We start from the raw sequence: 21,515 nt of genomic DNA, 5'->3' as shown, positions 1-21,515 counted from the left end.
ATATATATCCAAACACAAACACACGTAATTGGCTACGATAAAACCCATCATTCATTTGTTTCGGACCAATTTGCAATATCTCATAGTCACTAAGAAGAATATACAAAATGGGCTTTGTTAGACCTGTTTGCATGACAATCCTCTTTCTTTTGATTGTATTCGTTCTTTCGGCGCCGTCCTCGGCCATGGACCTTCCCGCCACATCCGGTGGTCACAACCGGAGCAACGAGGAGGTTGAGTTTATTTTCCAAATGTGGATGTCCAAGCACGGGAAGACTTATACCAATGCTCTCGGAGAGAAGGAACGGCGTTTTCAGAACTTCAAGGACAATCTCCGTTTCATCGACCAGCACAATGCAAAGAACCTCTCTTACCAGCTTGGTTTGACTCGGTTTGCAGACCTAACCGTTCAAGAGTACCGAGACCTTTTCCCTGGAAGCCCTAAACCGAAACAAAGGAATCTCAAAACCAGTCGTAGGTACGTGCCACTCGCCGGAGATCAGCTCCCAGAGTCAGTTGACTGGAGGCAAGAAGGTGCAGTGTCGGAAATTAAAGACCAAGGCACTTGCAGTGAGTACTTTTACTAGTCTTCACATTCATACCCTAATATTCGTACGGTGATTTATTTAGGTCCGAATTTTTTATTTTTTTTTCGCTTATTCAACAAATTCTTGCCTTTGTTTTTCTTAGATAAATTTAGGTTTTTTATTTCCGAATATCGAAATTTGACTTCGTGACCTAAATTAAGTTTGTTATTCCCTTTAGAATGCCTTTATATGTAGTATAGTAGAGTTTCATACTTATTTTTTGGCGTGCTAGTTACTTTTGTTAAATTATTTGATATTTTTAGTATCTTTTCGGTAATTTTCTTTTTTTATATATATATTTTTCTTTTAAAATTTTTTGTTTTGTTTGAAGAATTAGCAAAACATTTTAACTACTTTATGCAACTACGTACATGCCTTTGAAACAATCAGATTTTTTTTTTATATTAAGAATTTTGAAAGGCATCACGATTAGTACTTTAATATCTTTTTTTTTTGTATATTAATTTAAATAAAAGACAGCTGCTGGGCGTTCTCCACAGTGGCAGCAGTAGAGGGATTAAACAAGATTGTGACAGGAGAGTTAATCTCATTGTCCGAGCAAGAATTGGTCGACTGCAACCTAGTCAACAACGGTTGTTATGGATCAGGACTAATGGACACAGCTTTCCAGTTCCTTATCAATAACAATGGTCTTGATTCCGAAAAAGATTATCCATACCAGGGCACTCAAGGCTCCTGTAACCGCAAACAGGTTCACCTATTAGTGCTGCCGTAATTAAACACTCACATATATGTGCATATATTTATAAGTAGCTAATTTCAATTTTTGTTTTTGGTACGTTGGTCGCAGTCTACCTCAAACAAGGTCATCACGATTGATAGCTACGAGGATGTGCCAGCGAATGATGAGATTTCCTTACAAAAGGCGGTTGCTCACCAGCCCGTGAGTGTTGGCGTTGACAAAAAATCCCAAGAATTTATGCTCTATCGATCGGTATCTATCATACCTTATAAAATTCATTTTTTTGTTGCATCCAAGTATATACAATTAATAAACTCATATGGTCTATGTTTACATGATTGATGTCATTAAGTGTATATATAATGGACCATGCGGAACAAATCTTGACCATGCACTTGTTATCGTCGGGTACGGTAGTGAGAACGGTCAGGACTATTGGATCGTGAGAAACTCATGGGGAACGACTTGGGGAGATGCTGGCTACATTAAGATTGCTCGTAACTTTGAAGATCCAAAAGGTCTCTGTGGAATTGCGATGCTTGCTTCATATCCTATTAAGAATTCGGCTTCCAATGCATGAGAGTTATCATGTGTTTGTTTCAGTATGTCTAAAGGAATCTGCCCTAGTACTTTGAAAAGAGACTGTTATGAGTGTCTGGATTTTTAAGATGTTTTAGGCTTTTAGCCATGGTTGCTGACTCAATAAAATGTTTCTACGTTCGCTTTATTCAAATTTAATGTGAAAACGTATCGTATTATGTGTATGACTTGGAATTTTAGTTTTTTTTTTTAGGGCCATTAGGGTTTTACTCGCGTCTCGACTACATGATATTTCAAGGATATGACAAAAGAATTCAAAAATTTGTAACTGGTGTCAGTTGATGGAATTTTGGTAGTGTTTTTCCAACAAAATGTCGAAAATATTTGATTTTTTTTAGACAAGTTTTACAGGATTTTTTCTGTTGTCAACTACATACTAATTAGAACTCAACTCTCTATGATATTGGTAGCCCAATATATTTAAGAGTTTACAAACAAATCTTAAAATTAAAATTTTGTTGAAATGTGCTAAGCATTCGATTTTCATATGACAAAAACGAGAAATAATATACAACGAGGAAAGAAAAACGAGAAAGCAGTTTTTTTTTTTTTTTTTTTTATTAAACGAGAAAGCAGTTGTGGAACAACCAATCTCTTTTAGTAGATTAGAGAAAAATGTGTCAATCATCATACACACCACTAAGACTAACTCTGTATAATATATTACGAACATTTGTCAATCTGTCTTTCTTAAAAACATATATTTATAGTTCATAATAAAGTTTACATTTTCTGAAACTCTCAAAATCGATCAAAACTTTTAGAGCAAATCAATGTTTTCTTTTGTCAAACAATTATATATATAAATCTGAATTGTTTTTGTATCCAATTGAAATCTGAGTTTACATATCTCTGTTATATGAATTTAAGATTTCCATTTGCATGCTCGTAAAATGAGACCAGTGGCCTAAGTAGATTAGGACGTAATATCCTTAGTTACTAAACACATGGATCGTTAATGTCCATTATTGGAACGCGTTAATATATATATATATATATATATATATATATATATATATATATATATATATATCATTTGGTCAAAATGACTAAGGCGATTGGTTGACAAAATGACATATTGTAAAGAAAGACTCAACTGATGGCCAAACTATTGTTTATGAACAAAATCATTGATTAAATACTTGGTACATAGTAACACTGAACCCATATACTAGTATCCATCAGCATAATTATGGCAGTGACACTATGATACCCTCTTAAATCATTTTTAAATATTTGGTACGTATAGTTAAATAACGGAATTTATTTAAATTTGTCTTCGCTCCCACGTTAGCTTGTTTGATCAGGGATAGCATGTGTACCATTTATATATTGTGAGAGAAAAACCCCATAGAATTGATGTTTCCTAGGAAAGTTAGATGGTGAAAACTGAAACGCGTAATGTGAGACGCGTCAAAGTTTCATTGGATCAATTTTGATATACTATTTAGTAACCAAGGTTTAGTACTTATTAGTAGTATAAGTAAGTATAGACCCTTAGATTGTTTGGTTGACTTTTCTTTATCACTCTCAAACTTTGTATTCTCTCTAGTCTCTAACTAGCAAAACAAAGATCAAACTCTGTGTTTGAGATATGGGGATTACGCATTACAATAAGGATCAAGTATTCATCAGTTTCCGGGGAAAAGACGAGCGGAACGGATTATTAACTCTTCTTAAGCAGAAATTGATTGATGGCAATGTGAATGTGTTCACTGACGATAAGTTGACTGGACAACCGCTCCAGAATCTTTTCGGACACATCCGAAAGTCAAGGATCGCTATTGTGATCTTTTCCAAGAACTACGCCGAGTCAGGTTGGTGTTTGGACGAACTTGTGGAGATCAAGAAATGCTTTGAGACGGAGGCACTTAAAGCAGTCATACCCATCTTTCATAGGGTGAAGGTTTCAAGCGTTAAGAAACAGAGCGGAAAGTTTGGGGAAAAGTTTCTGGCTTTGCAAAACTATTTGCTTGCTGAAGAAGTCGATAAGAAGAAGATTAAGCGTATTAATTCCAGGATCAAGAGATGGAAGAAAGCTCTGAAGATCGTCACTGAAATAGCTGGATTGACTCATGACAAGAATAGGTACGATTTGGCCATTTGGGACATGATCAAAGTGTTTAGTTTTTTTTTTTTTTTTTTCCTTCTAAAATTTTCCATTGACCAATGTGTTTAGTTTATTACATCTTTAGTTTAAACTATCTGTTTGCAGTCCTGAGTTGGCTTTCGTGGAGAAAGTCGTTGAAAAGATTATTAGACATTTAGCCAGTATTGCAGCAGAGGAAGGACGCAATAGTACGCTAGAAACTAGTGAGGTGTGTTCTTAATTAGTTCTTTACATGAGTAGTTTTTACCTAAAAGCAGACATTGTGGTTAAATCTCTTTATTGCAGACACCACCAGTAATACAACCAAACCAGATAATTTATAATGTCATAAACATCCGGCTCCATCGTTCAAAGAGCTTGGAAAATTTTAAACTGAGCTATAATCCTGAAGAAGACAACAAGGTGTCTGTCTTAGTGTCTCTCTGAGATTTTTTTTTTTTTTTGGCTCCGTAAACTTCATCAGTATCTGATAAGTACGCTTATGGTGTGACTCACAGAGTTATGATTTAAAGCCTTCGTCTCCTACTCTTACACGCAGTGCCTCAAATCTTGACCATAGAGATCAATATGGCCCATTTCCATGTAAGTACATAGACCTCTGCATACGTCGTCTGAATATTGACTGACAACAACTTGATTTTAAATCCACAGTTGAAGCGCTCATGGTTAAAAAGCAGAATGAGAATCAACGGAGCATTGCCAATATTGTCTTGAAAAAAACAAAGACGTGGCACAACTTGCATTTCGTCTCTGCGTTACTGTTTGGAGCTTTGTTTGTGTCTTACATGGTTAGGAGCAAAAAATGATCCAAAGGAAGGAATCGCCGAAAAGAAACTTCCGCTGCAAGCAACTGAGAGTCTGTTCTATTTTTCCTTGTTTCTTAAGCAAAAGCCTTTGTTTCAAGATTGTACTCGTACTGGATTTACGTTTAAGAAAGATCACTAAAAGATAGTTCGATGCCTGATTATTCAATTGCGAGAGTGTTTCTTTTTCTTTCTAGTGCGTACCAATAAAATCATAACTGTCCAGAAGCAATTGAATTGGGGTTTACAGAGCATTAGCAGAGCAAGAAAGAAGAATAATTTATTTATTTTACTTTGAAGACTCAACAGAAGAAGCAACAATTGGATAATGCTAGAGTAGAGGTTAAAAGACACGAAACTAAGTAGTAGTGAGATATGATAGAGGATCCAATCTTCCTCAAATGAACCTTCTGGTGCATCTGTGGACCGCGTCACCCTATAATATAAAACATACTTACAATCTGGCCAAAAATGAATTAAGACAAAGAAAGATTGGTTGACAAAAAATATGCTAAGACAAAGAAAAGACTCGGTGGTTGCAAACTTGCAATATTATTAGTTTATGACCAAAAGTCCAAAGACTCCATAATAAACTTTAAAAATTGCACATCAATTAAGGCATGGAACCTAATTTGTTTAATATAATGTAGCAGTTGAAGACACAAGATAGAGACAATATCTTTCAGATACAGATGTATCTAAACTATTGCCTTGTTGGAGATAATATATGTATAGATTTTAAATAAGAAGCTCTACAGAAACATTAGGTTATACGGATCAAGTGTATCAGTTTAACATAAAAGCTCACACTAATTAATGGAACCATGTGCAGTTAAAAACGGTGTCTCCACATTTAGTAATCAAAAAATTATGAATACATGAAAAGGGACTTTGGTGTGTTGACTTCAATGGTTAACATCAAGGAAACACTATAATACATCTTCTCCTTCTACATCTTCCTCTGCAATCAAGATCTGTCTACCATAACCTCATCCAAATGACGAACTCTTCTCAGTCGCGGAAGCCTCAAGTGTTCATCAGTTTCAGGGGTAAAGCTCAAAGGAAAACCTTAGTGAGCTTTATAAAGTCAAAGTTAGAGGAGATCAGCGAAATCAATGTTTTCATGGACGAGTACGAGATTAGAGGGAGGCCAATCACAACACTCTTCGAACGAATCAGAGAGTCAAGTATCGCACTAGTCATCTTCTCAGACAAGTACCCTGAGTCACGCTGGTGCTTAGACGAGCTAGTTGAGATCAAGAAGCAAATGGAGACAGGATCTATTGTTCCCTTTCCAATATTCTACAAAGTGAAAGCTGAGTCCGTCAAGAATCAGACTGGTCACTTCCGTAATGTTCTCCTCAAAACTGAGGAAGACGTTCGCAAAAAGGTTGATAGGAGCAACATCAGGTCAATACTTGAAACAGAGGATATGATTTGGGGATGGAGACAAGCTTTAGTCTCTGTTGGTGGAAGAATGGGGTTTTCTTATAATCATAAATGTGATAACGATTTCGTTAACGATATTGTGGTCCAGATCAAGAAAATGTTAGCCGATTTATCTCCATCTCCAAGAAATGGTCTTAAAATCATAGAGAGGCCTCAGATGCATCCTCAGGAAGAAGTAACGTCATTGTTACAAGCTCTAAACCTTAAGAAATCTGATCTTGAAGATCTTATTCATATCAATGGCGTCGTTTCCCATGGCACTGATCGTCTGGTGTTTCTTGACCTGATCTCTCTTCAGAATCCTATCCTCGCTGATCGATTAATCGAGCTAGTTCAAGCTGGAAGGAATCTCTTGGTGTTGTTAGGTTCTCTAGAATACTACAATAAAGTTAGTTTCCTCAACCCCCTCAAAGTCTCTTCACTGAATTGTTATAGCTAGGAAGTCACTTGGTATTATTACTATAAGAGATATATTAGAGGAAAATATTTACGTTTTGATTTTTCTTTTTGGAATCACTGCTCTGATACCATATTAGGTGAGAGTGAATTAATTCATTAAGAGAGAACATGTACAACATATATAGGAATTGATCTAGGGTATACACAATACTAAAGACTAATATATCCTTGATATATACACTCTCTTTTAATTATTTCTCTGTAGGGTTTCACTTTCAAGCGTATCTTTCTTCCCAAGAAATCTCAACAATTGCCTGGTTACACAGTTGTGGCAGAGAGTAATGACAATCTTCGTAACCATGAAGTTAGCTACTCTGATACTGTTTTGACCTGTTTTTCATTCTTATGTAACATACTGAAACGTAGTGAAATGAAAATCGACCCTCTATCTCAAAGAGTATTCATCGGTCTTGGAGAAAAGCATCTCGGAAAATTCCTAGTGAGCTCTCTAAAAGAAGAATTGGAATCGAACCAAATATTAGTGTATGTAGAGGATGAGACGAAGAGCAGGATCAAAGAGTCAGGGGTTGCAGTAGTGTTCTTCTCAAAGAAGTACCCTAATTCTGAAAAGTGTCTTGATGAGCTCGTTGAGATCAAGAAACTTATGGACGCAGGGAAAATCGATCCCTTGCCTGTTTTTTACAGCTTAAAGGATGAACCAGTTAAGAATCTCAAGGGATATTTCCTTAATAGGCTTCTCAAGATAGAGAATGAAGTGCGTAAGAACATCAAGACGAGAGATGATAAGTCTATACTTGATACTGAAGCTAAAATCTGGGGATGGAGAGATGCTCTCTCGTCCATTGCCTCAAGACCGGGTCTGAGCTATGAGCTTAGGTATATAACTATATGTGTGTGTGTGTTTCTTCTATGTCAACATTAGTTTCTCACTAATGGGCTATATTTTTGCAGCACTGATGACGTGTTCGTTAGTGATATTGTGACCAAGGTCAATGAACTATTTGCCTCAAGGGAGAGAAAGAAGACAGAAGCAGCAACAACAGTTGTCAAAACTCTCGATGCTGATGACTTATTCTATTCCCGAACTTCGTTCTTACAAGCTATAGACCGTGACATTACAGATTTTGAAAGCTTCACTGATATCCCAAATGGTCTTGTACTTCTGAGGCTTAAAGGACACACTAATCTAGTGTTCCTCAAACTGAGTTCTCATGAAAATCTGGTCAGATTTCAACGTTCTGACTCATTCAAATTCCTCACAGAGGTTTAATTTCTCCCCAACCCTAAATTTCTTCTCTCAAATCTGAAGCAACTTTTGTGGCTTCTCATGAAAATCTTTAGGTATTATTATTACCCTTGCAGGGTTTTGCTTTGAATCCTTCTGGTGTCATCAGATTTAGCGAGCCTTCCCTGGCATTGGAATTAGAGTCCAATCAATCTCAACAATAGTTTTGAGATGGATTCAGTTGGAGACAGGACGCTCAAAAAGCATTTCTTCTTTGCTTACTTGGGTATCAAGTTAAACCTCTGTTTTGTTTTCCTCACATAATTAAGACAATGGACGGATACATAAAAAAATGTACGTGTATTCAAGGAATTTTTGGTTTTTCTTTTTATCCCTTGAACCTCTGTCTCTGGTTATTCAACAAAAGTTACTTAGAAAACACCAGATTAAAGTCATGGTGTTAAAGACACCAAGAGCAGAGCTGAAGTAAGGAAGAAGAAGAGACAAATCAAAGATTAGATAAATCTTAAAACACCAAGGACTTCATTAACTGAATATTAAGCAACAGGTCAAATCTTGATTTGTCTCTTCTTCTTCCTTAGCTGCAGGTTTTATACTTGTTGTCTTTGGATTTTAACAAAAGAGGAGGGGAAGCCGAAAGCATTGGTAACATCCAAAGACAACAGATGCTTCAATTGTCTTTGAACTATTAATCATAACAACATTTTAGTGTCCGAGAAGAAGTGCCTAAAGAGAATCTAGTCTCAACTGGTCTTAGACTGTCTTATGATGACGATGAACGCAACTCTTCAGTGACTTCTGCTAGTGGTAGCATTGTAGCTGCTTCTTCAATGTTTCAGCCACTCGATAATAGTATTCGGATTGACCTCAATAGACAAAAATATGCAACTTGACCAGTTCATCAAGGTACTGACTGTCTCTGCATATGCTCTGTTTTTGCCTGAACCACATAAAAGTAAACGTGATTACAACCGCAATCTGAACAATGGTCTGATATGCATCACATTAAATAACCAATATGCTTGACAGTTGATACAAATGTTGCATAACACACATACTTTGAGATGGAATTAGCTAAAGACATGACACTTAAAAAGCACTTGTTCTTTGGTTCCTTGGTTATCACTTATCAAGTTAAGTCTCTGTTTTGTTTCCCCTCAAATAATCAAATAATATACACGGATATGTAAAATATATGTGTTTGACGAGTATTTCTTGTCTTTTCTCCTTGAAGCTTTGTTTATTATTCAATCAAATATGTCCCCATTTGATAACACATTTACTTATAACCCAAGAAAAGTATTTGTTAAAAAAAAGAAGATCTTATTACATGTTCACATATTCCTTCTTCTGGAGTAGCAACGTTGAAGCTTCACTTCATCAATAGGAATCGGATCTTCCGGGAAATTACACGGCACAACCGTCCCCGGCTGCTTCTCCGGTAACAACTGACACGGCTGCGGAGTCACACCACTAGTATAACCCGAAACATCAGTACAATTCCAAAGCACTTTCTTAGGTTTCTTCGATAGAGTGATAGTCACGTTAGAGATACAAATTCCAGTAAACTGATCTCCCGATATTCCAGCTAACTGAGCAGGCATCGTCACGTTCTCGGCGACCATGTCTTGATAATTAATGTTCTGAATCACCGGTAACGCTTTCGGATCATAATGATCGTCCGGATGCGAACCGTAACTTCCGGTCATCCAAAACACATATTTCATTGTCATCATTGTCATTCCTCTTACGTATACATCCTTCACGTAACCTCCTCGTCCGATAGCTGTTTTAATCCTGCAGATTTATCGGTTTAAGGTTAGCCAAACCGAATTTAAACCGGTTCATATGTGTGAACGGGGTGGTTACATACCTGATTCCAGATTCAGAGTTAATGGCAACAATATCTTCAGCTCGAACATCTTCAATTCCACCGGACATTTCACTGCCGAGAGCGATCACGGCACTATCAGGAGAAATGCATGTGAGCCGTCGGATCAAGAGCTGTTTCGTAGGCATGCCGTAGTTGATTCCGTATTGATCCCATCCACTTTTAACGGCGATACAATCGTCGCCGGAGACAATGTAGCAGTCCTCAATCCTCGTGTTGGTACAAGAATCTGTAATAAACCGGAAATAATTTCAGCCAGATTTTATAAAGCCGGTTATTGGAATTTTAAGATTTTATCGGTATGATTTCATTATCGTACCTGGGTTGATACCGTCAGTGTTTGGTACCGTGACCGGTGCTAATATCGTCAAACCTTGGATATATATATTGCTGCATTTTCAAAAGAAATAAACAAAACCGGTTTAATATGTTAAAATTTGATAACCGAATGGTTTAACCGGGTGAGATTAATTTACCTGCTGTAGACCGGGTGAATATGCCAAGAAGGAGAATTCAAGAAAGTGAGATTGGAGATTTGGATACCATCAGAATGCATAATCTCAATCAAATAAGGTCTTGTGTATTTTAGTTCTCCTCTCTTGAATTTCCCCCACCATGGTTCTCCTTGTCCATCAATTGTCCCATTCTCACCTTTTATTTAGAAATTTGCAATTTCGAATTAAGATTCAGTTTGCTAGTGTGTAATTTTCGGATATTTTGGTTATTTCGATATAAATTGAACTACTTACCGGTGATAACAACATCGGTTAAGTTTGAACCAAAAAGTAGACTGATGAACCTTCCACCATCTGTGTCTCGCCCTCTTCCGTACGAAGGCAGTGGCTCTATCACTTCATAGTCACTCTCTTCCTATCAATAACGTTAGGACCAAGAATTTTCATAATTAGCTTACAAGGGAAACTTGGAGAAAGGGTCTCATATTTTGGTTAAACTGTGGGGCAAGGTAAAAACAGATGTGCCCAAAAGTAACATGTGGCTCAGATTTGGAAGAGAAATGGACGGGTGAGATCTTCCTAACAAGTATGGGTCGCACACTCGTGTAACCGGCCAATATCGAATTCGATCCCAAGTTCCCCACTAACTTTCCCTATTTTTTGTCTTTGCGTAACCACCTCCTTCAATTCTAGAGTAACGCATGCTAATAAAATATCTAGCTTTTAAGTAGAACCCAAAATTGTTATATTTTTTAAATCTCGCAATTTTAAGTTGGGCTACTTTATATTATAAACAAATTATTTACCGAATATAAACATAAATTGAATGGCCCAACCAATATATCATCAGAAGTTGGCCAACAAATGTCACGTTATGTATGTTATGATTTGCAACAGAAAAAAAAAATTCATCAAAGACGTTTGTGGAGTTTTGTGTCACGGGTGTTACTAATTTTCCTTTTTTGAGTTCTTGTAAATGAAAGATAAATTATAATGGAGAAAAAAAACTTACTTGAGAGGCGAGGATAACAGCATCACGGTGGAGGAAAAGCGTAAAATGGCTGGTCAGGTTAAAGTTTCCGGTGAGCCACCGTCCGGCGGGAACAAATAACAATGAGCCACCGTAGTCTGCGAAACGGCTAAGTTGTGACACCGCGTCGCGAAACGCCGCTGTATTTGAAGTTACACCGTCTCCTACGGCGCCAAACTCGTCCAATGAGGCTGAGTAAGCTCTACATGATATGGCTGAGTACTCAAACTCTTCTCCGCGATGGTGGTTACGGTGGCGACGATGGCGATGATTATGGAGATCAGTGGCTCTGAGGTCATGTTCTGCATCGGCGGCTCCGATGAAGCCACCGTCGTAGCTTATAGGGAGAAGGAGAAGGAGAAGAAGGTAACCGGCGGTGGAGAGAGAGGTCATGGCGGTTTTTTAAGAGGAGAAATGAAAATGGATTTTTTTTTTTTTTTTGGTATGAAAGGAAGAGTTTCTTTATATAAGGGAACAACATAAATAGTTCGAATTGTAATAGCATTAATTTTGTTTGTTTTTTATAGGATACGGTTTATATATTTTAGAGAATGTTATTCGATCATTGCGGAATTTGAGTCTAAGTAATATAATACTTCTAACTTATAAGAAGACTGGAATAGTTTTGAATCATTTAGAAACGAAAAAAAAAACTTTATCAATAATTTTTGTATTTCTAAGGGATTTGATTTTTTTTTTTAAACTTATATACTTTTATAAAAAGAAAAACTTAAATACAACAATGCCTTACAAGGAAATGCTATGGGTAAAGTTTCAATTGATTGAGCAACAAAAAAAATTGGAAATGCAACCGCTAACTTCTTTGACTTTGAAACCAGCATTGTAGGATGAGACTTCCCCCATTTGAGCAATTGCGTTGAAGATTTTGTTATCCTCATCTATTAAATTATGTGAGAATGTCATCAAATAAAGAAAATGTTTGTTAGTGTATATCACATAAATAAATTTCAAAACTAAATAATGTAACCTTGTTTATAAATGTATATATATCACATGGCTATACAACTCTTAGATAAATCAACAAAATTGTATAGCCATGTCATAAATCAACAAAATTTTAGTGAAATTATATAGTGAAGAAAAAGTTATATACAACTAGAGCCACAATGGTTTACTGAGTCACTCCCACCCACCTAATTGAACCTTGCCTCTATTTCGGAACTTAACATAATAACATATAATGATGCCGTTAATAAGTATTAATTTATACATGTCAAAAAAATACTTACCCTAATCGTTCAGTATCGTTAGTCAAATTCTGTAACGGTTAAAAATATCTTAGCTTATTACGTATATACATGCACATGGGGTCTATGAGAATATGTTAAATGAAAAGATTAGTTATTGGTAGTTGAGACTTTTCATCTCTTGCTAAAGAATTCGTAGTCAAAATCTCTAACTAAACCCTTCCAAGCTACCTATCAAAAACCTAAAGTCAAAAAGAACACCAAACTAAACCTAATAGGGCTAAATTAACCTAATCAATCTGAAGGGATCTAACAAAACCAACGCGGTGGAACCAACGAATTTATAATTTAAAAAAAACTCACACACATACGTATACACACAAACTTCTAACAGTAAATAATGTAAATTGTAGAAAAATAATGTTATGAGAATTGAGAAACTATGATGTATATCCAATAGCGTTAATTCTCATAGGGACGGCTTCTCTAATGATGTTTCGTTGGTTGCTCTGTTTCTCTAGCTTTGCCTATTTCCACTTAACATTTGTACATATGTACTTTATTTTATTAATAAATTTGCATTCAGAAAAATATATATACAGATGTGTATGTATTTATAATACTATATTAGTGTGTTTGTAATATTTTTACATTTATAGTAATAGAAATATAAATTATTACTATGATTTTAGTTGTACACTTGTACTTAATAACTATATTTTAAGCAATTATAACAGCCAAAATATTACAGTAACATATTGATGTGTTTTATATTTACAATTCTTAAAGTGAACAACAATGTGAAAAGATTATGTATTAGGTCCAAAAATAGATTTTTGATCATAATAAATCATAATCATCAGACGATTTATCATTATGATTCATAATCTTCGGAAATAGTTTTTTTTTTTTTTGTTATCTTTCATTAATTCGTAAAACACAATAATAGATTTTCGATTAAATTGTTTTTATTTATTTAATAAGGATATTTTGAAGAAAAAATTATTACCTTTGTGGATTTTTCCTACGCACTTTTGTTTTTATGGTATAAAACGGATTTTCCCTTCCCACTTTTGCTTTTATTATGTAAAACTATGTTAATACTAATTAATATATTCACGTTTAAAAAAAAAAATCGGTATAATTAACTGATTAAAAAGGAATGAAATTTGATAAATAAATTTTGGAAAGATTTTTTGTTTCCAGATAAAAAAAGATATTATCATTTGATTATGTTGTAAAATTGTAATAGGTGATGTATAATTGAATACGTTTGAACTTCCAGTATTATCAATTGATTATGCACAATTGGTTAATTGATTATCATTTGATCTCCCCGTATAATCTTTCCAGTATTATCCAAAATTGGGTTCTTGATTTCATCTTTTCTTTCAAAATTCAATTTCTATAGATTTTTATAATATACTAATATTAAGGATATCTTCATTACCAAGTATGATTATTATAGATATCTTCACATGTAACTATATAAAATCTTATGCCATATATATTAAGGATATCAATCACGATATACATGATTGATTATGTCATTCTATGTTGAAACTTGGAAACTAATACTGAAACAAATTGTGTACCAATACCAATACAAATGTGTGTGTATATAAAGTACGAGAAACACAAAAACCAAGTTAACAAACCCAAAAATCCAAACATTACAAAAAAGTAAAAAATAAATGAAAAATCTTTTAGTTTTTATATTTGTTTTTAGTCTTTGCATGTTTGATCATGTATCGGGAGCCGGAATTAGGATCGGGAACGAACTTAAATTCCAAAAACTCCTCTGGATGAGGTGTTATTCCAAAGATGATGTATTAGGTCCAAAAATAATACCAATCGGAGGGCATTTTGTAACTTATTTTAGTGTTAACATTTGGCGTACAACGCGTTTTATGTGTACTTTGAAACAAGGGCCTAATTACAGACATTATCAGAATTTTACAGCATTCAAGCTTTTCGGTATGGAAGATCATGGAGACGTATGGGATTGGAGAGCAAGAGAAAATGAAATTTATTTAAAGAAGAAAGAAGGTGGCAAGTTTATTAAAAATCCGGTTAATATGCATAAAGTATATGATTGGATAAATTAAAAAAGAAAATAAACTATCTAAAAATAATATTATGATTTTAAAATAAAACAAATATATATATATATATGGATAATAAAAAACTTCTCAAGTTATATTATGATTAGTAAAAAAAAATGTATCTTGATTCTTGAGATTTTTCTCTTTTTTTTCTTGTCTAAAAAATGTATCTTGATCTCAAGAATTGTTATTTATCAACAAGTAAAAAAAAAAAAAATGTCACCAGCGTATATCTCCCCACCAATTGACAATAATACAGAATCAGTAAAGTGTGCTCATTTAATTATGCCAGCTCAACTAAATTCGAGTTCATATACACTTCATGCCTTGTTGCTAAAAAAAAAAAAAATACACTTCATGCCTTATACCTAATAAAACATTTAATCAAAGAGAATTGAGATGGATTAAGCTGATAAATGAGAAACTACAATTTTCGAAGTGGGATTTAAGTATTGGCTGAAAAGGGACCGTATGTGATACAAGCTAATGATGTGTGCTTTTTTATGTCGGCTTGCACGCCACGATTACTCTGCCCATTATCCGTGAGCTAGCCTCAGCAATAGCATGAACCCATTACCCATGATATATCTTCTCCCACTTCTTATAATTTGTTTTTATTCTATTTTGTTTGTAGTTATTTTATCTTTCTTCATAGACTCATATGCAAGAATAAGTATAATAGTATTTTCTATTTTGATAAAGGTATAACTAACGGAAATAAGCGGAAATATCAACATGCTTCATCTTTACCGTTTACATATTGTATAGTGCAAGGCTATGCATATTGCTTGATATTTTCAACAACTTTTTAGAAAGAGTTTACGTTTCTTTAAGCATTTTCCATCATTTTGTTTGTATTTTTCTTCCTTTTGTTATATGGTCTATACGTGCATATTAAACGTACACAACAAACAGGATAGAACTATATCATATTACTATAACGGATTAGTGTAACATAACTTTTTAGTGATATAGAATCTTTGATCCTTTAGTGAAAAAATGTATTATTTTGTACCACGAAAGTGGGGTTGTTGTAATAATAATTGGGAAAAGGGAACTTCTCAAGTCACGGGAAATTGCGAAGCAACCGACCAAGCATTTTGATCGATAGTGGTGGAGTGCACGAGAGATAAAGAGAGAGAATTATTTTCATATTGTATTTAATAATAATACCCGAAAAAAGTAACAAAAAAGGAATTAAACAAATATCAGTTTGACAGTTTTTTTTTTCTTTTTTTTTTTTTTGACAATGTTCGACAGTTTATATACAATCCATTATGCCAAACTTAGCTCGAAACTTTTTTTTTTTTTTTTTTTCTGTTTTCTCCTTCTTACTCAGTTAAAAGAATTTGTATATTGTAGACATGTTTTGCATTGCAAAGTCAATCCTGAATTTACCGTGAACCATTTTTCTAATCTAAAATGTGAAAATGTTTTTGCAATAAACAAACAATGGATAGGGATTTTACATGGACCGATTTAGTTAAAGGCTCGTCCGATCCAACAACTATAATGTTAGGCCATACTAATTACAAAAAAAAGGCCCAGTTCTGCAGCTAGTCCGTGCAAAATCATATTAAAATCATATACTACTCGAAATTTCATAAACAACACTGAAGGAAAACATAATTTCCCTAGGAGATTGAAGCTAAAGACGACCACAGTCAACCATGCGGTTCAAAAACGGATTGGACTGAAACACAACCTTTTAAACAGAAAACTAAAATAAATCCAACATAAAACCATAGACCATGCTTGCAAGAGATCCAAATACATGAAGACTTTTTGAGAACAATAAACCTAAACCAAACGGAGACCAACACAATGGAGATAGATTCCTTTTACGACGAATAGATACTATCTCACGAATCATATAATCATAGGTTTGTAAGACTGACAAGATAGACCAACTAGAGATCATCCAGTTTTATGAAAACAGCGATGTCGTTGAGATACGACAAATGAAAACGCCTCTGCAAAAGACTATTGAACAGTCCAACACTCTGGACAGTATTAGCTCCATACATTTGCATTGCATTCAAATCATCTAAAAACATAAATATGACATGATATATGGTTTGACTCTTGATTTGAGCAATTAGGTGTATAAAGTGGCTTTAATAAAGATTAATTAGGTGTAATTAAGTACATAATCTACCTACAAAATGTTAATTATATTAAATATTAACGTATTAATAATGTAGTTAATGGAATGGCTCCTTCGTATAGTCTATAGCTGTCCTACCAGTGCCCTTCCCACCCAACTAATTCTAGTGGACAAAACGTATGCTCCTGTGTACTGTTCCATGATTCCATCATATTTTCTTAATAACCTTTTTTGTTAATTTTATGCGGACGAGTTTTGGTTGCTTTTCTAGATCACAATGAGCAGTCTAGAGTTGGAGATATTTATATGATTGATATTTATCTTGCTATAGTATATATATGATTCTGACTGGTACGTGGATGTGAACCATCTCCTCGAATTTTTCATGCAAATACATATGTAGATAAAACCGAACGAGGTAGTTGAAATGAACGATTTACAAATTGTTAAAAAATGGAGTTAAAAGATAAAATGATAATTATGAATATTTACAAACAGAATCTGAACAATAAACCCAAACACAATCATTAAAATAAACTATGAAGGTCCTAATAAGAAATGATGGTTTGGTACAAACATATATATTTAGGAAATTTTCTCTAGTTAGACTTTCCCATTTATGGATAATCTGGAAATGTCATTTTTGTGAGGAATTAATCTTTAATTAGTTAGCCATTTCCCATTTAAAGAGAAACAAGGCAATTTCATTTTTCTTTTAGTTGCAATCATAGTACTCTTCGATTTAACCCCACTATTTACGATACTTTAATTTTCTAGTCCCTTCACTAAATGATAAAAAGACTGATATGAAAATTAAATAATTTAATAAAGGTTCGGCCCAACCCACCTGGTTCTGTCGATTAATTAATAGCCTATAATTTGTTCAGAAGATGTGTTCGTAAGCTAGCTGCTCAATTTTAATCATCTTCATGCATATTTTATGTTGTATATTAACAAATTATAACAAATTTGTAAACTAAAACATTTAAAATCATCTCTAAAAGCTTATCAAAATCATAAGTTCGAACATTTGAATATATATTTATGAGATTGTATATATATCACTCTTACAAGTTACAATCTCTACTACCATCTCTATTTAGACATTAGAGTAAATGTACTTACGAGATTATACCTCTTACACTACGTCTACAATCGCTACCGCCACCTCTATTTAAGCTTCTCTGTCTTACAATATCTTGCTTAGTACTCAGCATTGTCTGATTAAGCTGTCGTACAAAACAAGTCAGCTATTTAGTTAGGGTTTGGTCGGCAATTAAATAATCTATCAACCTAATTGGCTCTCAATCGGAAAATGAGCCGAGGTGGGAGCTTTGGAGGCGGACAAAGCTCGTTAGGTTATCTTTTTGGGTCAGACAATGAGATTCCAAAAACTCCCGCTCCACCGGTAGCCCCAAAGCCTGCACCACCGTACGGTGTAGATTCCACAGAGGAGGACCATGAAGCTGACCAAAAACCCAAGATCTCTAACAACAACTACCAAAGAGTTCAGGGCCAAAACTCCGGCAACTTCGTCACCGTAAGTCTTTATTAATTAAACTCCACTTTCTTTCTTTTTCCGAAAAGAAAATTAAACAAATAAGGGTTATAATTAAAATTTCAGGATCGTCCAACGACGAAGGTGAAATCGGTTCCTGGTGGAGGCTCATCTCTAGGATACTTGTTCGGAGATAAGTGAAGAAATGAAAATGAAGTTAAAAAACTAGGGTTTGTATCTCTCTAGTGAGGCTTTTACTCTATATCATACGTACGTAATGTAATGTGGAGATCCCTATCTAGATCTCTACACATCACTTATTTATATTTACGTATGAAAATGTGTGTTTTGAGTTAACAGTTAATTACTTTCAACTTGTGGAAAAAGGGTTTCTAGTCAATATTTTCAGCAATATATATGTACTATATAAGTATTGAACATTGGACATTAACTGATCTGTCCTTGCATTACGTGATTAAGTGAAGTTTCTTCACTCTTTAGTATATCGGAAAGTGAAGCTTCTTCTTTTGCACATGGGTGATGGGTATACATTTTATAACTCGGATCATTCGTGAAACCTAGATATTAACAGAAAAGAAAAAAAAAAAAAAAAAAGACATAGATAACTTTCAAAAATGTAACGAATTAATTTTCTTGTCATATTTACAATACCAAATGTAGAAACACTAGATGAGGGCTTGATCTCTTATCCCGACTAACAAAACAAATTTTTACTTATTAGCTCACTATGTTTGCTAAATTGTATAAAACCGAAAAAAAAAGCAGAATTTTATAAATTACACTTTGTTTATTTTGATGTTTTTATCATAAATAATTACGTCATGTACCATGTTTAATACAAGTTGTTTTAAGAAAAAAAAAATCTTCGGTACGTTTTCATTCAAATGTATTTGTCAAAGACGCAAACCAGCTAAATCAATGGACTATATCTCTGGACCTGAATGAAATTATATATTAAATATGCGGCAAATATGAAATAATGAAAAAGTACGAGGCTATTTTATAAAATTATTTAATTAAACCAAGAGTCCCGGACCTTCTCAAACCTTCCTCTGCCTTTGAAATTATCCAAACTAAAAACAAATCTGCGATCAGTCTTCACTGAAGAAAAGCTTTCGCAAAAGAAGAAACCGAGACACTCATTTGAATTTGCTCAGACTTTGAAATCTGGTAATTATTTCCATCTTCCTCTTGTACGTTAATAATCTCTGTTTTCTCATTTAATACTACGATTCTTGAAGTTCTTGATCATTCAATTCCTTGTAATTTAAGAATAATTATTTGATTGTAGTTGGTGGTTTATAGTCTCTCAAGTGTTGCAAGAGATCTGATCATATGTTACTCTACTGTTCTTGTTTGCTTGATAGATATATATTGAGATCAACGTAGAACCTAACCTCATGCGACGTTTTCCTGCTCTTATAGAGAAGTTAAAACCGATCTTCACGGTCTCAGGATCAAACGGTATAATTAACTATCTTGTATCAAAATCCTTCATATGATTTCAGTTTGTCATAATTAGGAAGAAAACGAAAATAGTGACTCTGTTTTTTTTTGTGAGAAGCAGGTAAAGTGGTAAGAACCATTGTACCGAAGAAACCTGTGAACGAGAACATTAGTGAAAGCGAAACAATGAAGAAGATGGAGGAAACGGTAGAGCCTATGGTTGCCTTAAGTAGACCACCACCATTTTCACCATTTGTCGGTCCAGTGCTCATGTATTCCCTGCTTCAATCATGGACGTCTAGCCGCGACGAAGACGGCTAGTTGTGTCAGCCAAAGTTTCTTAACAAGAAGCTCTTAAATCTTGTCTGATAGACAATAACTGAGTTTTTAGTAGAACCTTATGAGATGTTTATTAGAGATAATAAAGGTTTGATGTTGTTTATAGTAAGTCGATGGTTTGTTTGTTACAGTGACCAATTCTCTCCAATACCTTAAACACTGTAAGAATTGAGTCATGATTTTACAATTTGAATGATTATGTGCTCTCAAACTCTCATCAAATGATGGGAATTCAAAACGAAAGCGTTTGAGAGTATTGAAGTTTAGATAATGAGCTTACTGTTTCATCAAAAGCTAATGGGCTTTGGCCGATTTCAGGTCCATCAAACATTAACCTAAAGTTTTTTTTCTTTCTTATAAACAAAATAGCAAGCAATAATGAACAACCAAATCATATAAAAGTGGACATAGAATATGATATCCCTGTGCAATAGCCCTAATGCTGGGACCAAAGATCTCTAAATATAATAATTAGAGAATATAGAGCAGGTATATATGCAGCTTTTTATTATTTTATTCATAATTCCATTTTAATATTAAACCAATTAAGAAGAGGACAGAAACAGTGTTAATCAAGAATCCAAAGGAGAATGTAATGCAATATTTAATGGGGGCAAATCCCTCTCATTTATCGTCTTATGTTATAGTTAATTCAAAACAAAACATACGAGTCCCATCGTTTTCTTAGGAATTTGTATTTAGTTGGTTACAGAAGAAATTTGATATTGGATTCGTTTTCTTATTAACCTTATTCATATGGACTAGGAGTTTACAACAAAAAATTACCAAATCCATACTTTTAAATCACAAACTACAAATGTCAAACACCAAAATAGTAGTGGTTACAATTATCTATCACCTTCTCCAACAACAACAAACTAATCATTGTGGTATAGTTTCATATCTGTCCACTTTTTTTCTCCAATAGTTCAAGTTTTATTTTTGCAATTTCAACGATAGTAAATATTATATATAAATAATATATTGAGTATTTGAAAAAATAAATTTTGTTTATGTAACTATTATATATACATATAAGTTGACTTTGTACTAATAGATCCAAAAAATGATTTTTCTCAGAAGTTGGCAACAAAGAAAAATTTGGAGCCAGAGTTAATTGACTTAAATTCATAACATTCACAATCAATAACATGACCTTCCAAAGGATATAAAATTGAAAATGTATAAAGTATTAACTATTAAGGGATGTTTTAACAAAAAATATGCTAATACATGCATTGGTCATTAATGCATTATAATGTTGAATTTCTATTTATAAAAATATGATCACCTATTAGAAAAATAAAAATAAAAATATTAGCATCTATAGTCTTTTGATCAGTACATATGAATAAATCTAAAATTAGATTTCCAATCTTCCAAATGTCCAAACTTTTAATGAAAAAAATCTAAAACCCATTATTCATTTCCAAAAAAAGAACCAAATCTGGGTTGAAATAAATATACACAAACACGTGGACTGACTAGAATCTAACA

The 21,515-nt window shown here is 33.9% G+C and overlaps 6 protein-coding genes and 1 long non-coding RNA gene across 10 annotated transcripts; 6 read left to right on the top strand and 1 right to left on the bottom strand.

The window, feature by feature from the left end:
* The first annotated feature begins 4 nt into the window (after positions 1-4).
* AT4G23520 (Cysteine proteinases superfamily protein) lies at positions 5-2,012 on the top strand. The gene is made up of 4 exons (NM_118483.3): positions 5-570; positions 1,064-1,299; positions 1,399-1,542; positions 1,643-2,012. The coding sequence occupies exons 1-4, from the start codon at positions 108-110 to the stop codon at positions 1,868-1,870; spliced, it is 1,071 nt and encodes a 356-aa protein (NP_567686.2). The 5' UTR covers positions 5-107; the 3' UTR covers positions 1,871-2,012.
* A 1,374-nt stretch (positions 2,013-3,386) lies between these two features.
* Positions 3,387-4,999, top strand: AT4G23515 (Toll-Interleukin-Resistance (TIR) domain family protein). Of its 2 annotated transcripts, NM_001341621.1 has the most exons (5): positions 3,394-3,978; positions 4,106-4,208; positions 4,286-4,402; positions 4,498-4,582; positions 4,652-4,999. In NM_001341621.1, exons 1-5 carry the CDS (start codon positions 3,485-3,487, stop codon positions 4,804-4,806), a joined length of 954 nt encoding a protein of 317 aa, NP_001320049.1. In that variant the 5' UTR covers positions 3,394-3,484; the 3' UTR covers positions 4,807-4,999. The 2 variants fall into 2 exon arrangements, with proteins under 2 accessions (NP_001328654.1, NP_001320049.1); NM_001341622.1 differs by having other exon boundaries at positions 3,387-3,978; positions 4,498-4,955.
* A 588-nt stretch (positions 5,000-5,587) lies between these two features.
* On the top strand, positions 5,588-8,811 carry AT4G23510 (Disease resistance protein (TIR-NBS-LRR class) family; the record flags this gene model as incomplete). Of its 3 annotated transcripts, NM_118482.2 has the most annotated exons (5): positions 5,784-6,640; positions 6,917-7,548; positions 7,624-7,894; positions 8,500-8,563; positions 8,711-8,811. In NM_118482.2, exons 1-5 carry the CDS (start codon positions 5,801-5,803, stop codon positions 8,809-8,811), a joined length of 1,908 nt encoding a protein of 635 aa, NP_194082.2. In that variant the 5' UTR covers positions 5,784-5,800. The 3 variants fall into 3 exon arrangements, with proteins under 3 accessions (NP_001328653.1, NP_001328652.1, NP_194082.2); NM_001341620.1 differs by lacking the exons at positions 8,500-8,563; positions 8,711-8,811 and adding an exon at positions 8,035-8,239 and having other exon boundaries at positions 5,588-6,640; positions 7,624-7,936; NM_001341619.1 differs by lacking the exons at positions 8,500-8,563; positions 8,711-8,811 and having other exon boundaries at positions 5,589-6,640; positions 7,624-8,310.
* A 230-nt stretch (positions 8,812-9,041) lies between these two features.
* AT4G23500 (Pectin lyase-like superfamily protein) lies at positions 9,042-11,865 on the bottom strand. The gene is made up of 6 exons (NM_118481.4): positions 11,277-11,865; positions 10,559-10,679; positions 10,286-10,460; positions 10,129-10,199; positions 9,792-10,038; positions 9,042-9,715 (listed from the first exon to the last, which is right to left on the bottom strand). Exons 1-6 carry the CDS (start codon positions 11,685-11,687, stop codon positions 9,253-9,255), a joined length of 1,488 nt encoding a protein of 495 aa, NP_194081.1. The 5' UTR covers positions 11,688-11,865; the 3' UTR covers positions 9,042-9,252.
* A 4,703-nt stretch (positions 11,866-16,568) lies between these two features.
* AT4G07125 lies at positions 16,569-17,020 on the top strand. Its single transcript, NR_142098.1, has one exon. It is a non-coding gene; the product is annotated as an other RNA (long non-coding RNA).
* Positions 17,021-17,656: 636 nt separating this feature from the next.
* On the top strand, positions 17,657-18,814 carry SP1L5 (SPIRAL1-like5). Its single transcript, NM_118480.4, has 2 exons — positions 17,657-18,254; positions 18,339-18,814. The coding sequence occupies exons 1-2, from the start codon at positions 18,030-18,032 to the stop codon at positions 18,411-18,413; spliced, it is 300 nt and encodes a 99-aa protein (NP_567685.1). The 5' UTR covers positions 17,657-18,029; the 3' UTR covers positions 18,414-18,814.
* A 433-nt stretch (positions 18,815-19,247) lies between these two features.
* AT4G23493 (uncharacterized protein) lies at positions 19,248-20,277 on the top strand. The gene is made up of 3 exons (NM_118479.3): positions 19,248-19,403; positions 19,601-19,697; positions 19,801-20,277. The coding sequence occupies exons 2-3, from the start codon at positions 19,634-19,636 to the stop codon at positions 19,998-20,000; spliced, it is 264 nt and encodes an 87-aa protein (NP_567684.1). The 5' UTR covers positions 19,248-19,403; positions 19,601-19,633; the 3' UTR covers positions 20,001-20,277.
* The last annotated feature ends 1,238 nt before the right edge of the window (positions 20,278-21,515 follow it).

This window comes from Arabidopsis thaliana, chromosome 4 (assembly GCF_000001735.4).
Source record: "Arabidopsis thaliana chromosome 4, partial sequence".
NCBI lineage: Eukaryota > Viridiplantae > Streptophyta > Magnoliopsida > Brassicales > Brassicaceae > Arabidopsis > Arabidopsis thaliana.
This window is presented reverse-complemented; position numbering and strand designations above follow the sequence as displayed.

Coding starts and splice junctions, on each gene's coding strand:
- AT4G23520 (NM_118483.3), top strand. CDS start 108: ATGGGCTTTGTTAGACCTGTTTGCATGACAATCCTCTTTCTTTTGATT. Junction 571..1,063: donor TAAAGACCAAGGCACTTGCA/GTGAGTACTTTT, acceptor TTTAAATAAAAG/ACAGCTGCTGGGCGTTCTCC. Junction 1,543..1,642: donor AATTTATGCTCTATCGATCG/GTATCTATCATA, acceptor GATGTCATTAAG/TGTATATATAATGGACCATG.
- AT4G23515 (NM_001341621.1), top strand. CDS start 3,485: ATGGGGATTACGCATTACAATAAGGATCAAGTATTCATCAGTTTCCGG. Junction 4,209..4,285: donor GTACGCTAGAAACTAGTGAG/GTGTGTTCTTAA, acceptor TCTTTATTGCAG/ACACCACCAGTAATACAACC. Junction 4,403..4,497: donor ATCCTGAAGAAGACAACAAG/GTGTCTGTCTTA, acceptor TGTGACTCACAG/AGTTATGATTTAAAGCCTTC.
- AT4G23500 (NM_118481.4), bottom strand. CDS start 11,687: ATGACCTCTCTCTCCACCGCCGGTTACCTTCTTCTCCTTCTCCTTCTC. Junction 10,680..11,276: donor CTGTTATCCTCGCCTCTCAA/GTAAGTTTTTTT, acceptor CGTTATTGATAG/GAAGAGAGTGACTATGAAGT. Junction 10,039..10,128: donor CACTGACGGTATCAACCCAG/GTACGATAATGA, acceptor GGTTTATTACAG/ATTCTTGTACCAACACGAGG.
- SP1L5 (NM_118480.4), top strand. CDS start 18,030: ATGAGCCGAGGTGGGAGCTTTGGAGGCGGACAAAGCTCGTTAGGTTAT. Junction 18,255..18,338: donor ACTCCGGCAACTTCGTCACC/GTAAGTCTTTAT, acceptor TTAAAATTTCAG/GATCGTCCAACGACGAAGGT.
- AT4G23493 (NM_118479.3), top strand. CDS start 19,634: ATGCGACGTTTTCCTGCTCTTATAGAGAAGTTAAAACCGATCTTCACG. Junction 19,698..19,800: donor CACGGTCTCAGGATCAAACG/GTATAATTAACT, acceptor TGTGAGAAGCAG/GTAAAGTGGTAAGAACCATT.